General features: G+C 43.1%; 1 protein-coding gene across 1 annotated transcript; it reads right to left on the bottom strand.

The window, feature by feature from the left end:
• Positions 1-6,738: 6,738 nt before the first annotated feature.
• On the bottom strand, positions 6,739-15,162 carry LOC140507840 (uncharacterized). Its single transcript, XM_072615716.1, has 3 exons — positions 15,097-15,162; positions 13,739-13,852; positions 6,739-8,874 (listed from the first exon to the last, which is right to left on the bottom strand). The coding sequence occupies exons 1-3, from the start codon at positions 15,160-15,162 to the stop codon at positions 6,880-6,882; spliced, it is 2,175 nt and encodes a 724-aa protein (XP_072471817.1). The 3' UTR covers positions 6,739-6,879.
• Between the last annotated feature and the right edge of the window lie 4,791 nt (positions 15,163-19,953).

Raw genomic sequence — 19,953 nt, forward strand, 5'->3', positions numbered from 1 at the left:
TAATCTTACCATTCCCAGGGACTAAAGAGTGATTGAGCACAAACAGGAGGCCAACAATTCCATAAATGCAAATCATTTATACAAGTAAACTAGATAGATACAGTTGTTGTTGTTGTTTTACTAGCAAATCATCTACCACAAATAATACCTGATAATAAGAACTAGAATTTTATAGGCCTTTTCATTTTCTGAAATATTTTACAGTTATTCCCTTAAATATACAAATATGATGTTTTATCAATAAAATCTTCAAGTTCTTACCAGGAAATAATGAGAAACTTTTCACCCTTCACAGCAAGAAACATGCTGTGAAACATATTTATCCAGGAATAAATTGGCCATTGTAATTAGGCCAAGAGATAAATATTTGTTAACATAAAGGAGTACTCAGACTGATCCAGTCATACACAGAGCTGAGAAATTAAAAATTTAGTTCCCACCCTATCCCACACAAATATCATACTGATACTATGACTCTATATATGTTACTAAAGTAATATAGCTTGTTAGAGGAGAAAGAGGGTGGTATTTGGTCCCTAGAGGCAAGTATTTGAAAACTGATTCACTGCTTACTTCCAGTTTTATTGGGTAATTTATCTTCCCTAGATTTTTCTTACTTGTCTATAAAAATGAGATTTGATTGCATGGCTTATAACGAACTTTGTCTTTTATACCCTTTTAATTGTTGAATTTTGTTTTTTGTAAATAGTATTTTCCCCAGTTTCATGTTGAGAAAATATTACTATTCATTTTTAACAAGATTTTGAGTTACAATATTTGCTCCTTTCCCCTCTTCTGAAAATGGTAGAAGTTTAATATAGTTTGTGCATATACTATCATATAAAACAGATTTACAGAGCTGGTATAGTTGTGAAAGAAGTAACCGATAAAAAGGAAAACAAAACCACAAGAAAGAACAGAATCAGTGAGAAAAAAAAAATATACTTCAATCTGCATTCAGAGTGTATCACTTCTTTACCTAGGACTTTCTTTCAAGAGTTCTTTGTATTTGTGTTGTGTCTTTATGTTGCTAAGAGAAGCTGATTCATTCACAGTGGATCATCACAAAATGTTGCTGCAACTGTGTGCGATGTTTTCTTGGATCTGTTCATTTTTCTTTGCATCAGTTTATACAAGTGTTTCCAGATTTTTCTGAAATTGGCCTATTCATCATTTATTATTGCACAATAGCATTCCCTTATGTTCAAATGATGCAGTTTGTTCAACCATTCCCCAAGCGATAGGTATCTTCTCAATTTTCATTTTTTTGCCAATACAACAGACTGCTATAAACATGTTTTCCACATGCAGGTCCTTCCCAGCCCCTCCTTTTTTTATGGTGTCCTTGGTTTACAGACTGAGTAGGACTATGGCTGGATCAAAGGGTAAGCACAGGTTGGTTGACCTTTGGTTTCAAATTGCTCTAGAGAAAGGCTGGATCAGTTCACAACTCCACCAAAAGTGCATTAGTGACCCCATTTTCCCAAACCCACTCTAATATTTATCATTTTTCCTTTCTATCATATTAGTCAACCTGATAGGTGTAAGATGGTATCACAAAGTTGTTTGAATTTGCATTTCTCTAATTAAAAATGGTGCAATCTACCTACCAAAACAATTGGAGAGACTATATGAACAGAATTACAAGACACTTTTCACACAGATGCAGTCAGATCTAAGTAAGTGGAAAAACATCAGTTGCTCATGGGTGGGCCGAGCCAATACAATAAAAATGACAATACTACCTAAATTAATTTACTTATTTAGAGCCATACCAGTCAAATTGACAATTTGATAAATAATTGATAAATAATTATTTTCTAGAGCTGGAAAAAATAGTATCAAAATTCAACTGGAAGAGCAAAAGATCCAGAATATCAAGGGAATTAATGAAAAAAAATACTATGGAAGGTGGTCTGGCTCTACCAAATCTCAAATTTTATTATAAAGCAGCAATTATCAAATGCACTTGGTACTAGCTAAGAAACAGAAGGGTGGACAAGTGAAAAATGATAGGTACTCAAGACCCAGTAGGCAATGAATATAGCAATCTACTGTTTGATAAAACCAAGGACCCCAGCTTCTGGGATAAGAAAGCACTGTTTGACAAAAGCTGTTGGGAAAACTGGATAAAAGTGTGGTGGAAACTATGCATAGACTAATGCCTGACACCATACTCAAGAATGAAGTCCAAATGGGCACATGATCTAGGTATAAATATTGATACCACAAACAAATTAGTAGAGCAAGGAATAGTGCATTTATCAGATTTGTGGAGAAGGGAAGAATTTTTGACTAAAGAAGAGATAGAAAGCACTATGAAGTGCAAAATGGATAATTTTGATCACATCAAATGGAAGTTTTTGTATAAACAAACCCAATGCAACCAAGAATAGGAGGGAAGCAGAAAACTGAGAAAGAATTTTTGCAACTAATTTCTGTGATAAAGGCTTCATTTCTAAAATATATAGAGAACTGAGTCAAATGTACAAGACATACAAATCATTCCCCAATTGATAAATGGTCAAAGGATATGAGCAGGCAGTTTTCAGAGGAAGAAATCAAAACTATCTATAAACAAATGAAAAAAAAATGCTCTAAATCGCTATTGATTGGAGAGATGCAAATCGAAACAACTAAGATTCCGGGTAACACCTATCAGTTTGGCTAACTTGACAAAGCAGGAAGATGATAAATGTTGGAGAAGATGTGGGAGAATTAGAACACTAATTCATTGTTGGTGTAGCTGTGAGTTGATCCAACCATTCTGTTGAGTTCTGGTGTTTTGGTCAGGAAGCTCTGGAAATCCCTTATTTCGTTGAATGACTTTCTCCTTGCCTGAAATGTTATGCTGAACTTTGCTGGGTAGTTGATCCTTGGTTGAAGTCCCAACTCCTTTGCCTTACGGAATATTGGGTTCCAATTCTTTCGATCTTTTAATGTAGAAGCTGCAAGGTCCTGTGTGATCCTGAATGTGTGTCCTTGATATTTGAATTGTTTCTTTCTGGCTGCTTGTAGTATTTTCTCCTTCACTTGATAGCTCTGGAATTTGGCAACTATATTTCTTGGGGTTTTGAGTTTGGGATCCCTTTCGGGAGGGGAACGGTGGATTCTTTCGATGACTATTTTGCCCTCTGAGTCTAGTACTTATGGACAGTTTTCCTTGATGATTTCCTGGAAGATATTGTCCAGACTCTTTTCTTCATCATGGGTTTCTGGCAGGCCAATAATTCTTAGATTTTCTCTCCTGGATCTGTTTTCCAGGTCAGTTGTTTTTCCAATTAAATATTTTACATTTTCTTCTATCTTTTCATTCTTTAGATTTTGTTTGACTGATTCTTATTGCCTCATTGAGTCATTAGTTTCTACTTGCCCAATTCTAATCTTCATCGTAGTGTTTTCTTCAGTTAGCTTTTCCATCTCCTTTTCCATCTGACCAATTTTTCCCTTTAAGGAGCTATTTTCTCCATTTAATTTTTGTACTTCTTTTTCCAATCGACCAATTTTCCCAGTTAGGTTTTGGGTTTCCTTTTCCATCTGATCAATTTTCCCAATTAGGTTTTGGGTTTCCTTTTCCATTTGATTAACTCTTCCTTTTAGGGAATTATTCTCTCCAGTTAATTTTTGAACTTCCTTTTCCATTTCTTCAATTTTCTTTTTCAGGGTGATGTTCTCATCAGTGAATTCTTTTTTTATAGTTTTAAAATCATTGGCCAGTTTTTCTTTTATATCCTTCTTCAGACGTTCCAGGTAATCTAGTTGTGCTTGCGAGAAATTCATAGTCCCATCTGAGGTTTCAGATGGAAGTACAGTCTCAGCTCTAAACTCTTTGGTGTTTGTGTTTTGGCCCTTATCCCCATAGAAAGATTCTATGGTTTTTTCACTTTTCGTCTGCTTTTTCCGATTCATGATGTTGGCTGAGTGTTGTAGCTTTTGGTTCTTTCAGTCAGAAGGTACAGATCTTTAAGTTGAGCTGATGTGTGTCTAGGCTAAAAGCAGGCTTTTGTTTTTTGTTTCCCCGATCAACCCTGGGGTTAGCTTGTTAGGTGTGTGGGAGGTGTGGTCTGGTCTCAGGCTATCTCCTCAGCTGACTTGAGGCAAAGGCAAGGTCAGGGGATGGTAATCCCAGCTTCCCTATTGTCTTCCCTTTTCCCCTGGAGGGCTGGGGCACGCCTAGAAGCTAACGCGTGTTCCCGCCCCTCCTGCTGCTCGTCTCCCGGCTCTGAGGCTTGCCTGGGTCTCAGTGCGAATTTTCTCTGCCCTGGGTCATCTGTCCCTCCAGATCGCCTCCCCCGCAGTAGGAAGAATCCCCTTTTGCCACTTTTCCAGCCTCTGGTGTTATGAGACCACCCGCCCCCTTCTGCTGTTCCCGCTGATCCAGGATTAATCTGGGGAAGAATTTTATGGTTCCCTCAGGGTCATCAGGGGGGAGGAGAGAGCACTTACTGATCACTCTGCCATCCCAGTTCCTGGAAGTTCAAGTAGTGACCCACCGAAGTCCGTCTTCAGGCTGAAGATTTCAAGGACTGCTGCGCTGATGTCTGGCACTCAGCGGCTCTCACTGGCTCGGCCTGGCTTATCTCCTGCTCCGCTGGTCTCGCCCGCCACTCTCGGGCTCCTCTGGTCCCCTCCGCCCTGCCGCGCTGACCACGCTGCGCTGTGCGCCGGGGTCTTAACCCCGCGGAACAGATCCCTCCCGTGGATCCTCCGGTCCAGCCTGGGCTCCGAATCCGTCAAAGTCCGTCACCCACTGGATTTTACACCTCCAAAGTCTGGTCAGACTCTCCCCCCAGATATATCCAGAGGAGTTTTTCCAGGAGCTTAGGTGAGTCGTTGCTTTCACTCCGCCATCTTGGCTCCGCCCCCCTGATCCAACCATTCTGAAGAGCAATTTGGAACTGTGCCCAAAGGACTACAAAAAAGTGCATACACTTTGACTGAGTAATACCACTTCTAGAACTGTATTCCCAAGAGATCATAAAAATGGGAAAGGGTCCCACATGTACAAAAATCTTTGTAGCAGCTCTCTGTGTGATGGCTGAAAACTGGAAATCAAAGGGATGCCCATCAATTGGGGAAAATTCTGAATCAATTGTGGTATATGAATGTAATGGAATACTATTGTGCTATAAGAAATGATGAACAGGATGACTTCAGAGAAGCCTGGAAAGACTTATGTGATCTGATGCTGAGTGAAAGGAGCAGAACCAGGAGAACTTTGTACACAGCAAAAGCCATAGTGTGTGAGAAATTTTTCTGGTAGACTTAGAACTTCATTGCAATGTAAGTACTTAAAAAGTTCCCAGTGGTCTTTTAAGGCAAAATTCCTTCTACATCCAGAGAAAGAACTATGGAATTAGCTCATACATTGTAGCAGATCATTTTTTTATTACTTTTTGGTTTGTTATATGATTTCTCCCATTCTTTTTAATTCTTCTGTACAACATAACTATGGTGAAAATGTATTTAATAGGAAGGCATGTGTAGAACCCATATAAAATTGTATGCTGTCTTGGGGAGGGAGGGGCAAGGTAGGCGAAAGGATTGGCAGAGAGGGAAAAAAAAATCTAGTTTATATGGTAGTGGTTGTGGAATACTGAAAATAAAAACAATAAAAATGATTTAAAGCAATTCTTCATATGTCTATAGATAGCTTTAATTTTTCATCTGAAAACTGTTTGTTCATTTCCTTTGACCATTTATCAATTAAGGAATGACTTGCTTTTGCTGTTTTTGTTTTTGTTTTGTAATTTGACTGAGTTCCCAAATATTTGAGAAATGAATCTTTTGTCAGAGTCACTGGCTGTAAGAATTGTTTCAGAGAATTTTGCTTTCCTACTAATCTTGATTGCATTGGTTTTGTTTGCTTAGAACCTTTTTTCATTTATGTAACCAAAATTATCTATTTTATATTTTATAATGCTCTCTATCATTTGTTTGGTCATGGATTCTTTCCCTTCCCATGTATCTGATAGGTAAACTATGCCTTGCTCTTCAAATTTGCTTATGGTGTCACCCTTTATGTCTAAATCATGCGCCCATTTTGATATTATCTTAGTTTATGTCCTATTGTTTTCCAGTTTTTCAAGCAGTTTTTGTCAAATGGTTCCTATCCCAAAAGCTGGGGTCTTTGCCTTTATCCAACACTGTTATACACTCTGCTGGCTGCTTCCATTTTATGGGAGAACTAATTCTATCCACATTCAGAGTTTTGATTAATACCTGTGTATTTCTCCCCATCCTATTCTTCCTTCTGTTTTTCCTCTCTCTGCTTTCATCCTTTCCCTTCTCAACAGTATTTTGCTTCTGTCTCCCACCTCCTGTGATCTACCCTCCCTTCTGTCAGTCCCCACTTGACCCCCTTTTACTTGATCTTCTCCTCTCCTCTGCTCCTCCTCTTCTTCCCTGTTGGGTAATATTGGGATTTATATTCAACTAATTAAGCATATTATTGCCTCTTTGAGCCAATACTGATGAAAGTGAGGTTCAAGAGATGCTTGTTATCCACCTTGCCCTATTACTTTTTGTCCCGGGTCTGTCCTCGGGACCTTCGAGTGAGAATCTCCCTTCGGTGGGCACCGCTTCGGACGTCTCCGGACCTACCCCAGGGGACACGGCGGCAGGCAATAATCAGGCAATGCGCAGGAGGTTCATAGCTTTATTGCATGGAGGAGTCCCCTGAGCAGTTCAGGGCGTTGTCTTAAAAAGGGAAGTTCTTCCGGGCTGCCATCCTAACCCGCCCTGAGGGCGAGGCCTACCACCCGATTGGATCCAGCCCACCCGACCAATCCTGTGGGCCCACGGCTCCTTCTTGGGAGCCGTGTCTCCCTCGGATTGGTGGGCTGCCACTCCCGGGGAGGCCCCTATCCGCCCAGGCGTCTAGGACCGACCCCCGTCAACTCCCCCTTTTTGTTTTATTACAAGGACATCCGCCTTTACTTGCTCTAGGACCTTTCTCCAGACTTTTATCATACAAGAAATAAAGCAAGGAAGCAGCACACACAAGAGTATCATTATTATAACCATTCCAGCAGCAACCCCAATGGTATGCAAAAATGTGGTAAAATCTAATCTGGAAATCCAGTCAAGAAATGTCCCATGTTGTTTCTCCAAGTCTCTCTTATATATCTCAGTTACATTTCTAATCTGTCTTACAATGTCATCTAGGCGCTCTATATAGACCTCTAGATTTCTGTGGTCCTGCAGTCGCCGAATCGCATCGTCCAGCTCCTGGCTGGCGTTCAGTCTGAGCGCCGTCATGCACAGGGGCCGTGCCAGGCCGACATGACATGGGAGTCCCTCCAATATGGCGTTTACTCGGAGGAGTGTCGAGATCGCCTGTACGGCATCCGTCAGTGCACTGAGCTCTAGGGCTACCTGCCTGTTAATTTGTTGTTGCAGAGCCCATGCCCGAGTGGACGTTGTCATAAAATCTGCCAGGTCGGCAGCCATCACGTGGACCTGCCGCTGCATGGCAGAGATCTCCATCTGCTCTATAAAGCTAACCACTAACCCTACCATATCTATGGCGGATATTTCCAAGCCCCTCTTCTCCCTGATCATCACAGCCCTAAGGAAATCAGAGTCGGCAAATGCCTCATCAGACCCAACAGGGAGAAAGGTAACTGGGGGAATAGACAGAAGTATGACAAAGGTGGTATTGGAATGTACATCATTGGGCGTCAAGGTGTTAGAGAGGGTCCCATTGGAGCAGGATACATTGTATTTGCCCCCTGTCTGAGTAATGTTCCCTTCCCTACAGATTAGAAACATATCAGTCCTTTTCAGGGTCTGGACTGCAAGGGAGAAACGATTGCAGTGTCCAGAGACCTGACCCTCGTGGCAGGTAAATCCTTTCTTCATGATGAGGTCCCACCATTGGGAGCGGATGGTGTCATTGTCCGTCAGCGGCCCACTATTGTCTGTCATGTGGGTGATGTTTCCAAAGGCCGCTGCCATTTTCCAGAGATGGCTTTGGATGACTACGCTCCCATTTCTCGCCAGGACGTGGGGCACTGGAGCTGCATAATACGGTCCTGGCGCTCCATCCATGAAGTAGATCTGCTGGGTGTCGTTCCACTGCTGTCCCATTACTGCATGCCCTGTGGAACAAACTTGCATACCAATGAACATATTGGGTGTAGGCACGCAGGGGGGTGGAGGGGAGCAGGGGATCTTTCCACTGGGTAGGAAGCTTCCCGTGGCATTAAGGAGCGATAAGTGGTCGCAAGGGAAGTCCTTTGAGCTATTGCATACTACGGTGTTGCGGGTGTTCTGGGTGCTGTTCCACAGCCCTTGCATCCTCTCCCTGAGGAGGGGGTGATGCTGAGTGAGACTATGATTTAGCATGTACATATGGATGTAATTTCCCAGGCCCATGGACCCATGTGGTCCGTGTGGGAGCTCCTGTATGGACTCATTCTGTACCTGGGCGCAGTGGATGATATTAGCCCCTTTGGTGAGACATATAGGTAACTGTGCCATTGACCAGTGGACGGTCTTATGGAGATCATGACGGCTCTCCGGGTAGCCACCCCCCGATCCTCCCAACACCAGGGCGGCTTCCCCTAGGATGCTCAGCTCGATAGAATCCCCCTCCCAGGCGGCTGGTTGAGCTGCTGGGAGGCCAGGGACGGCAGCCCAATACACCCATGATGGGTCCTTGTTGCGGGGGAGGGAGCGAAGAGACGCCCCATCCCCCAGTTGGAGGTTGCATAGCATCCCCACCAAGATTATATACTTATCCATGTTTCTCCTTCTAGTTGTTCTGTTCAGTCGCTTCTTCTTCCTTTTGCGGAGCCTGCGTCGAGCCCTTCGGGGAGTCCTCACACGCTCGGGTCCATTTAAGTGGCAGCCACCTCCGCTGTCCTCCTCCTATATCAAGACACAAATAACCCTTTCCCCTCACCACTACCTTGTTTGGTCCATGCCATTGTCCTTCTGCGTCCCTCCACCAGACTGTGGCGGGGCTTTGTCCCTCATTTGTTATGGGGGGTGGCGGACGGCGGGGCATTTGCACTGCGTGCATCATGGCTGGTGTGATCTGTTGCTCATTTGCTATTAAGTAATTTCGTGTGAACACGGCGGTTGCTAATTGTGCCGTGGTCAGCCGACCTGCCACTCCCCCTTTTTGTTTTTGAAGGGTGCGCTTTAGGGACTGGTTAGCGCGTTCGACAATGGCTTGCCCCGTGGGGTTATAGGGGAGGCCCGTGACGTGCCGAATGCCGAATTGAAGGCAGAATTGGGCAAACGCGCGGGATGTGTAGGCGGGCCCATTATCTGTTTTTAATGTTTGGGGTGTGCCGTGAGCGGCGAAGCAGAGGAGGCAGTGCGTGATCACATGTTTGGTGGCTTCCCCAGGTTGGAGGGTGGCCATGATAAGGGAGGAGCAAGTATCTACTGTGACATGGATTATGGAAGACTGAAAATGAGTGACATCCATCTGCCATATCTCGTTTGGGAAGGTACCTCGAGGGTTGATGGTGGCGAGAGGGGGTGGTGGCCGGAAGGGGACACAGGCGCGACAGCGCTTGACTATTTGCCTAGCCTCCTCTTTAGGTATATTATAGAGGCGTGACAGCATGCGGGCTGGGAGGTGGAAATAATTATGAGCGGCAATGGGGTCAGTATAGAAGACCTGAGATGTCCCTAATAAGGAGTCCGCAATGGCATTCCCTTTAAATATAGGTCCGGAGGTGGAAAGATGTGAACGTACGTGTAAAACATAAAGGGGATGGGAGCGAGCGAGAAGGGCCTGCTGTACTTGTATTAGTAAGGGGCGGACTGAGGAAGTAGATAGGGAAAGATCTGCTTCGGAAAGGACTGGAAGAAGGTTATGACAATAAAGGCTATCAGTTACTAAATTAAAGGCTTCTTTTTCGCAAATCTGTAAGGCTACAAGAATTGCAAACAACTCATTCTTTTGAGCAGAGGAATAGGGTGTGGTGAGCACCTTGGTGATCTGTTTATCTGGGATGTAAACTGCCGCTTTGCAATGCTTAGTGGCGTCAGTGAATGCTATAGGTCCCGCTACGGGCTCTGAGACCACCGGGTTCCTCTGCTTTGTTAAGGGAAATTGGTCCCAAGCCCGAAGGGCAGGGGGAAGATCTCCAGACGGAATTTCATGGGAGCACAGGAGGACGGCCCACAATTCAGATGATTGTGCTAACTCAGTTAGTATCTCAATGGGGCTGGAGAGCAAAATGACAGGATAGTGGCCAGAAAGCTGTCTGCATATAGAGCTGGCCTTAAGCAATAAGAGAGCCTTTTCTTCTAAGGCTATCGGGATACTTTTAGTTTTTCGGTCAGGGTAGACCCACATCAAGGGGCCATGAAACTGGTAAATGACTGCTACCGGCCCAACGGTCTTGTTGCCAAGGATGGACAGAAAGAATGGCAACGCTGGGTCACACCGTTCTACAACTGCTGTCTTTACCTCCTCCTGTATTTTATCTATGAGCTGGAGGGCCTCTGGAGTCCACTTTCTTAGGGAGCCCAAATTAGATGGGCCCTTGAGAATGTCGTATAGTGGCCTCATCTGTTGGTTTGTAATGGGCACAATGGCGCGTAGCCACTGTATGGCTCCTATGAGTTTCTGAAAATCATTAAGGGTGTTGATCTGGGTGACATCTATTTTTGGGGGTACTCGGGAAATCCCACTACCCTTGATTTGGTGTCCGAGGTATTGATACTCGGGACCAAGTTGAACCTTTTCGGGAGCTACTTGGAGGCCGTGCCTATTCAATGCTTCAGAAACCCTTTTTAGGAGGTCAAGGACAATTTTCCTCGCGCTGCAGGCCAGTAAAATGTCATCCATATAATGTATTATTACAGCATCGGGACTCTCATCTCGAATGGGTTGGAGAATTTGTGCCACAAATTGCTGACACATCGTGGGGCTGTTGGCCATGCCTTGGGGTAGGACTTTAAACTGGTACCGCTTTGCGGGCTGTTGGAAGTTAGTAGAAGGGACGGAGAAGGCAAAACATTTCCTATCCTTTTTGCATAATGGAATACTATAAAAACAATCCTTAATATCTATCACTGCTATGTGCCAGCCCTTGGGTATCATAGTGGGCGAAGGGAGTCCTGGTTGTAAAGGACCCATGGGTCGCAGTGCCTTATTGACTTGCCGGAGATCAATGAGCATTCTCCATTTGCCTGATTTCCTTTTTATAACAAACACTGGAGAATTCCAGGGGCTAGTGGAAAGCTCGATATGTCCTGCAGCTAATAAATCCTGCACTATTTGATGGAGGGCCTGGATCTTTTCCTGAGTCAGGGGCCACTGATCCACCCATATGGGGTTGGTGTTTTCCCAGTGCAGCGGGATGGGTGTTGGCCCTACAGCGGCCCCTAGGGGTTTCCCGCCTGTCCTGTAAAATCGGTGGTGAGGGTGACGCCCATGCCGCTGAGTAAGTCTCGGCCCCATAAGTTAATGGGGAGAGCTGGCATTCTAAGGGGGCGGAACCGTCCTCGGGCGTCACCTGTGGCCCACTGAAGGTGGCGAGCTGATCTGAGGGCATTTACCGACCCGCCCACCCCGGATATCCCTTGGGCCTCTTGGGTGGTCTCCCAATCTTTCTGCCAATCTCTTGAGGAAATCACCGACACATCAGCTCCGGTGTCAACTAATCCTCTGAGCCTGACGCCCTCTACCTCCACATCCAGACACATCTTCCCGTGCCCCACTTGCTGGGTCCATGCTACAAAAGGACTCTCTCCTGATGTATCTTTCCATTCTTTATCCAGCCAAGGCAGTGATATTCCTACCGCTATTGGGGTATTAGTAGGTAGTGGAACTTCATAGGCATGAGGGTTGGTTAGTGCAATAGCGGACTGCCCAGGTTGCAATATTTGAGTATGCACAAGGAATTCCTTGGTTTTGTCTGACCCTATGATTAATCTCTGATGATCCTTTGGGGGGACCTTAATGGTTGTAGTGGTCCATGGCAGGACTGTCTGCCCTGCTACTGCATACAGCTCTACTCTAGGCGGGGTCTGTTGTTCGGTCCAGGGGCTCCCTTCCCGCTCCGGGAGCCCCTGCCCCCGTTTCCCTGTTCTTTTTTGTTGCTCAAACCCCGGCAGTTTTTCGCTATATGGCTGGGTTTGCCACAGCCAAAACACCGAACCCCTTTTTTCGGCGACGTGTTTCTGCACTGGGCCTGAAAATGTCCTGATTTCCCGCACCTGAAGCATGGTCCCTTTTTGGTGCTTGTGGACAACTGGAAGGCTTGGAAAGCGGAAGTCAGTGTTGCCACTAACTTCGGGTCTGCTCCACTGCCCTCATCCAGGCACTTATCAACTATTTCATCTATAGAGGGGTCTGCGGGCAGGGTGGAGAGTATACCCCTCGACTTGGTGAGACCTTCCTTGAATAGCTGAACTATGAGTTGTGATGAGGGACCTCCTTTCCCAAACCTTTTCCATATCGCTTCCTGCACCCTGGTCATGAATTCCACTGCTGACTCACTCTGTCTCTGCCTTAGGTGACTTATTTGGGTCTGAGTGCGCGCTGCAAGGGCATCTAGAGCCTTCAAGGCTACTTCCTGAACAGCTCGAATCATAGCTTCAGGGAGGGTTAACTGCTGCTCTATCTCTGCATAATCTCCCAACCCTGTGAGTGCATTAATGTGGTTTTCAACAGCATTGGGTTGATTGGCTTCTGCCCAAATCTTCGCTTGTCTGTTCCAATAGGCTTTCCAAGCAGTATACACAGCGGGATCTAGCACTGCCATCATAATCTCGTTCCAGTCTGCCGGGAGCCAAGCGGCCACGGAGACGGAAGAGTTCAGTAGTTGTTTTACATATGCCGACCCTGCGCCATACTTTGCTACTGCGTCTTTCAAGTCCTTTAAGAACTTATATGGAGTGGGACGGTGGGTACGTTGTACGGTACCGTCTTGTTGGGTCTGCTGGAACACCGGGAAGGCAAGGGCGTGTCCCGGCCTCCCGGTCCACTCCTCAAAATCAACTTCCTCCCCCTCCTCTGCTGCTTTCAGTAACGCGGCTTGTAGCCGAGAGTGGGCACGGAGATTTCTAGCCACTGGTTTCAGTTCCTCTAGGGACTTTCCAGCTGGTTTTTGTTCCTCTAGAGACTTTCCAGCTGCCGGGGGGTGCCTGCGACAGCAAGCACAAGCACCCTGACACTTGGACGGCTGGGGATTTGTCTGCTTTCGTTTTTGAGAGGGAATCTAGCTCCTTATCTGTCTCTTTTGGGGGGGCAGCGCCACAATGTCTCATGTCCTCCCAGGGGTAGAGCGGGAGCGGTAGCATGTCCTCCTCCCCCAGAGGGGGGGGCCACTCCTCTCCCGCCTCGGACCCGTATAGGGAGGGGCCGACTTGTGTACTCGTGGCATTCTGCAAAGGAGGGGGTGAAGGCTGGAGTGCAGAACTAACTGTGGCGTATATAACAAAATCTCTGGAGCTCAGAAATTGAGGATCCTCTTTTTGGTAGGAAGCCATCTGTTGTCCTACTACCCTCCACTTGTCATGATCTAAGCCTGTGTGAGCTAACCACGGGGAGACTGTCAGAATTTTCTGCACCCACTGTCTACAATCCTTTATGTGTATTTTTATTCCCACCTGCTTACAAAGCTTGTACACTTGGCAGGCGAGAACTCCTGCATCCTCCGGTTCCATTCCCTTGGAAATCTGAGAGCCCATGTTTCCTCTAGATAGCCCCGACTACCTAGGTTGCCTGACTCTTCTACCCTTAACTGGGTAGGGTTATACTCACCTCACTCGGCGGGGGCTGCGGTCCCTGTTCGGGCGCCAGCTGTCCCGGGTCTGTCCTCGGGACCTTCGAGTGAGAATCTCCCTTCGGTGGGCACCGCTTCGGACGTCTCCGGACCTACCCCAGGGGACACGGCGGCAGGCAATAATCAGGCAATGCGCAGGAGGTTCATAGCTTTATTGCATGGAGGAGTCCCCTGAGCAGTTCAGGGCGTTGTCTTAAAAAGGGAAGTTCTTCCGGGCTGCCATCCTAACCTGCCCCGAGGGCGAGGCCTACCACCCGATTGGATCCAGCCCACCCGACCAATCCTGTGGGCCCACGGCTCCTTCTTGGGAGCCGTGTCTCCCTCGGATTGGTGGGCTGCCACTCCCGGGGAGGCCCCTATCCGCCCAGGCGTCTAGGACCGACCCCCGTCAACTTTTCACTATAACAGGTCTTCCACACCTCTTTGTGATAAAAAATTTACCTCACTCTACAATCTCCTTTTCTTCTGCACCCCATTATATTCCTCTTTTCACCCCTTATTTTTATGTCATTTCCACAACTTCACTTTATACCAGTACTCTGTGTCTATGTATATTCCTTCTACCTGTACTAATTGTGGTACAATTTTTAAAAAGTAGAAGTATCATCTTCCCATAGATGGTTTAGCTCTACTGAATCCATTATGTTTTATTTTCTCTTTTTACCTGCTTATGCTTCTCTTAGTTCTTCATATTTGAAGTTCACATTTTTGGATTAGTCATAACCTTTTCCTTATGTGAATTAGAAATCCTTCAAAATTTTCTTCTATGATAATTTTCTCCCTTAATGTATTATGCTTAATTTTTCTGGTTAAGTGATTTTTAGTTCTAAATTTTAAGGTGTTGTTTTCCTCAATTAGCTTTTGTAATGTCTTTTCCATTTGGCCAATTGTACACTATAAGGAGTTATTTTCTTCAGGAGATTTTTGTATCTCCTTGTCTATTATGCTAATTCTATTTTTTAAGCATTTTTCCAAACTGCTGATTCTTTTTTATTATAATTATTTCCCTGTTACCATTATAACTATCTGATTTCAAATTCCTTGTTTTTTATGCTTTTTTAGTCATCTTTTTTTGCCTTTCTTTTAAAATTGAGCTTTAAGGAAAGTCAACATGTTGGAGTGATCAGTAATTGCTATCTTCTTCTCCTTGTTGACCTTGAAAAACCCAGAGAATATCTTCCCAGGGAAAACCATGGAACAATGGGAGCAACAGAAGGGGCAAACAGAGTCTTAGATTGTGAGGCTAGAACGATCGTTAAGGAGGGTTCCTCTTGCTGTGGCCAAAGGTGACCAGTGCAGGATCAGAGCTGTCCCAGACGACCCCACTTCAGCAAACTGGGTGAAGATCCTGAGCCTCAGGGAGGGTGAAGCCAGCAACTACCAACACCAGAACGTCAGGCATGTTTCAGCATCCCAGGAGAATGGAGAAGACACTAGCACAGAAATCTGAGCTTACTTATGCTCTAGCAGAGGAACCTCCAAAGTTCAAGCCACCCCTCCCCCACACTAAATGAGCTATCTCCAGGATAACTGCTGGGAAACTCAAAAAGTCCTCACCTGGCCTCTACTTTCAAACACCAGTCAGCTCAGTACCAGGCAAGCTACAGCATGTTAGCTTCTAACTGAGAGAACCAGAGACCCCAACACACAAAACCTCAAGTTTTAGGCACAAGAATTGTGGGACAGAGCTCCCTGTGCCACAGACTTGGAGATCTAATTTATTTTGTTACTATTTTTTATTTGTTTTCAGTGTTCAATAATCACTTCCATATAGCTGAGATTTTTCCCCTCCCTCCCCCCTTTCCTAACTACATCCCCTCTCCCTTCCTGAGGCAGCACACAGTTTTATATAGGTTCTACACATACATTCCTATGAAATATATTTTCACCTTAATCATGTTGAATAGAATAATTAAAATCATAAAACAAACCAATATGTAGTACAAAAGAAAACGATCTGCTTCATTCTGTGATCAAATTCCATAGTTATTTTCCTGGATGTGGAAGGCATTTTGCCAGTTTCTAAGACACCACATCACACCTATTGGATTGGCTAACACATGACAAAACAAGATGATGATAAATGTTGGAGAAGATGTGGGGGAGTAGGAACACTAATTCATTGTTGGTGGAGTTGTGATCTGATCTAGCCATTCTGGAGAGCAATTTGGAATTATGTCCAAAGGACTACAAAAATGTACATACCCTTTGACCCAGCAATATTGCTTCTAGGTCTGTATCCCAAAGAGATCATAAAAACAGGAAAGAGCCTCACATGTACAAAAATCTTTATAGAAGCTCTCTTTGTGATGGCCAAAAATGGCAAATCAAGGGAGTTCTCATCAACTGGGGAATGGCTGAATCAACTGAGGTATATGAATGTAATGGAATATTATTGTGCTATAAGAAATGATGAACAGTAAGACTTCAGAGAGGCCTGGAAAGACTTATATGAACTGATGATTAGCAAAAGGAGCAGAACCAAAATAACTTTGTACCCAGCTACAACCACAGTGAGAGAGGATTTTTTTTCTTGTAGACTTAGAACTTCATTATAACTTGTCAGTGGTCTCTTAAGGCAAAATGCTTTCCACATCCAGAGAAAGAACTATGGAATTCAATCTCAGAATGTAGCAGATGTTTTTTTTTTAAAATTACATTTTGGTTCTTTTTATTATTTCTCCCATTCATTTTAATTCTTCTATGCAACATGACTAAGGTGAAAATGTATTTAATAGGAATGTATGTGTGGAACCTACATAAAATTGTATGTTATCTCAGGGAGGGTGGGAGGTAAGAGAGGGTAAAGAGGGAGTAGGGGAAAAAATCTAAGTTATATGAATGTGATTGTAAAACACTGAAAACAAATAAAAATATAATAAAATAAAATTGAGCTCTGCATCCAGGGTGGAAGAGACACTGTCTCAGGCTTCTGGTCCCAGGGGCTACAATATCTGACTGTTTACCTGATGTTGTCATGATTTTTCCCTGAGTCCCATGGGGGACCTTCATATCTGATGCTGTGCTGAGGTGCTAGCATGTGATGTGACTGAGGCCTTAGAGTTCCCTCAACTTGGTGCTAAGCCGAAGACCTAGTGGTAGTGTCTGGCATATCCTGAGGACTGGCGGGGTGCTTACACATTTCCCTGGGGTTATACTGAAGCACATATTGGTCTGGCCTCTGGAGGCTGTTTGTTTGCTTGGGGCTATGCTCAAGAACAATTATATGGCCACTGGGGAATGCGTATTTGTCCAGTTCTATTCTGAAGAATGTGGAGGTTTATCCTCTGGAGTATTTCTGTTGAACCAGGGCTACACTAAAATATGAGGTCATTCTTAGAACTGGAGTCTGCCAGTTCCCCTAGCTATGCTGAGGCATATGACTGATTCTGGTAATGGCACTGACATGTTGGAATGCTTTCTGTTCTGGTTTGCACTCCATTTTTACCAAATGAAATCGACCACTTTTGCTAATCTTCCAGTTTTCTTGGGCCAAAAAAGTTCTTTCACCCTGTCTCTTTCCTGGTTCTGCTATTTCAGGATTTCTTTAAGCGTGGTCTTTTATGTGGTTTTTTGGAGGTAAATATGCAAGAGTTACAATAATTTATTGCTTACTCCATCATCTTGGTTTCTGACTGATATTAGTTTTAATTGCATAAAGTCCTTGTTACATTGCAAGATTTTTTTTTTACCATGGATCCATATGTCCCTAAGTTTGAGACCTGACCTAAAGAATTCTTTCTACACAACCCATTAAATCCAGATTTAAAAAAAAAAAATTGATTGTGTCTTTCTTTCGCTTGCCCCAAGTATGCTTTTTTTTCTGATTGCTCCAAGTATCATAACTTCTGATTTTGTCACTGTGTAAAACAAGTTTTTTAAATGTAGGAACAAGCCTACAATAATCTAAATTCACCCATAATTCCTGCTATTAGCATTTGATCCCAACATTTCTTCCATCATTAGACAGGGCTCTTTTAGCACGGTCTAAACTGCAGAAACCCAAGATAAGATTTTAATAATTTCTTTTCTATTTTTAAAATTTTTATTAAAGTTTTAATTTCCAAATTCTATTCCCCTTCTCCAACTCTCTGAGACAGTAATTAATCAGATATGGTTTATGCATGTGTAATTATGTAAAATTATGTAAAACATTTTCTTATTAGTAATTTTGTACAAGAAGTCTCAAGTGAAAGAAAGTAAATGAAAGGAAAAAAATGAAAAGTTGTTTTAGTTTGTATTCAACTACAGTCATTTGTTTCTCTGGAAGTCCTTTGGGATTGTCTTTGATCATTGTACTTCTGAATAAAGCTAAGTCATTCACAATTTTTCATGCAATAATGTTGCTCCTACTCTACAAATTCTCCTGATTCTGTTCACTTCATTATGTATCAGTTCATGTACATCTTTCCCAGTTTTTCTGAAATCACCTTCTTTTTCATTTCTTACAATACAATAACATCTCATTACAAATTATTAAATCATTCCAAAACTGATGGCCTCCTTTTGATTTGCAATTCTTAGCCACCATGAAAAAAGCTGCTATAAATATTTTTTGTACATATAGGTCTTTTTCCATTTTTTAATGTCTTTTAGGATACAGACCTAGCAGTGGTATTTTTGTTGGATCATAAAGGACATATAGTTTTATAGCTTTTGGGAATAGTTCCAAATACTTCTCCAGAATGTTTGTTTGAGTCCATAACTCCACCAACATTGCATTAGTGTCCTACACTACCCGTATCTCCTCCTAGGTCCAACATTTTCCTTGTTTTGTCACATTAATCTCTATAACAGTTGTGAGGTGACATCTCAGAGTTGTTTTCATTTGTGTTTCTCTGATTAATAGTGATTTAGAGCATTTTTATACAACTATAGATAGCTTTGAATTCTTTATTATGGTAATCATCCCACATTTGATATAGGTTCATTCTAACACGCTTCTCCAGATCAGTAAAATTGATTCTTCCAAAGATTTAAATAAAAGTTCAAGGTAAACACCAAGCCCTCTACTCTAGAAAACCTAGAAAATATGTTTTCTTAAGAGTATAGAGTCTCCACTTAGTTAAATTTATTATGCAACAAAATTAACCAACCTTTAACACTTATTTAATAATGTTAAATAATGTAGCAATAGTAATAACTCATCTATATGTTATTCCAATTAGACTAAATAAAATAAGTGTCAAGACCAATTAGAATTTCAATTATTCTATCCGGTCTCCTGGGAATTTCAAAAAATATTTTTGTATAATAGATTCTTAGAGTATAGCTTTGGTGCTGAGAGAAACTTAGAGGTTATCTAGCCCAATTACTTCATTTTACATAAAAAACCTGAGGTTCAGTTGACTCATTCTACAGATGAGGAAGAGGAAGCCTCCAAAGATGAAGGGACTTACGTAAGCAACATGGGTATAAAATGGCAGACCATCAGAGAAGACCAAAATCCAAGTCCCCCAACTATAAATTTAATGTATGTTCATAAAATCTGAGAGTAATAGGAGTCTTAGAAATCATCTAATCCAATCTCTACCTTTATACTGGGGATACAAGAGTAGACTCCGATTGTATTGGCATAAGAAATGCTTGGGTGAGGGATTGCCTTCTACTTATGAAGACCAGTACTTTTTCTGAACTATATTTTCAAGAGTTTCCTAGAACTTCAGGAAATTAAATGGGTTGCTCAGGAGTACACGTCTTGCAAATTTTAGAAGTTGTACTTGAATGAATCTACGTCTTTCTGGTTTAGGAGGCTGGCTCTTTATGGTACAAAACCCTATCTTTCAGCTTAACAGTACTGATAATCACAAACTATGTATTGCTTCACAATTTATAAACTGCTTTCATAGCATTTCACTTGTACTTTAAAGAAATCCTATGAGTTAGATGGTAAATGGTGTGACTATTATTATGCCCAATTTTCTGGTGAAAAATCCATGACAGAGAGTAATTAATTGATTTAACAAAGGTAACAAAGTTAATAATTGGTAAAAATGTAGTTTGAACTCAGGATTTCTGACTCTCAGTTCAATTTTCTTTTTTAATACTATCAAGCTGCATGAGTCATTTCTCCCTCTTACAGCTTTCCTCTTAGTGTCTGCCTTAACATCCCCAGTTATGGGAAATCTATTACCTCACATGATAACCTATTCCATGTTTGAACATCTCTAATTGTTTAGAAGTTATTTCTTTA

This window comes from Notamacropus eugenii, chromosome 5 (assembly GCF_028372415.1).
Source record: "Notamacropus eugenii isolate mMacEug1 chromosome 5, mMacEug1.pri_v2, whole genome shotgun sequence".
Taxonomy (NCBI): domain Eukaryota; kingdom Metazoa; phylum Chordata; class Mammalia; order Diprotodontia; family Macropodidae; genus Notamacropus; species Notamacropus eugenii.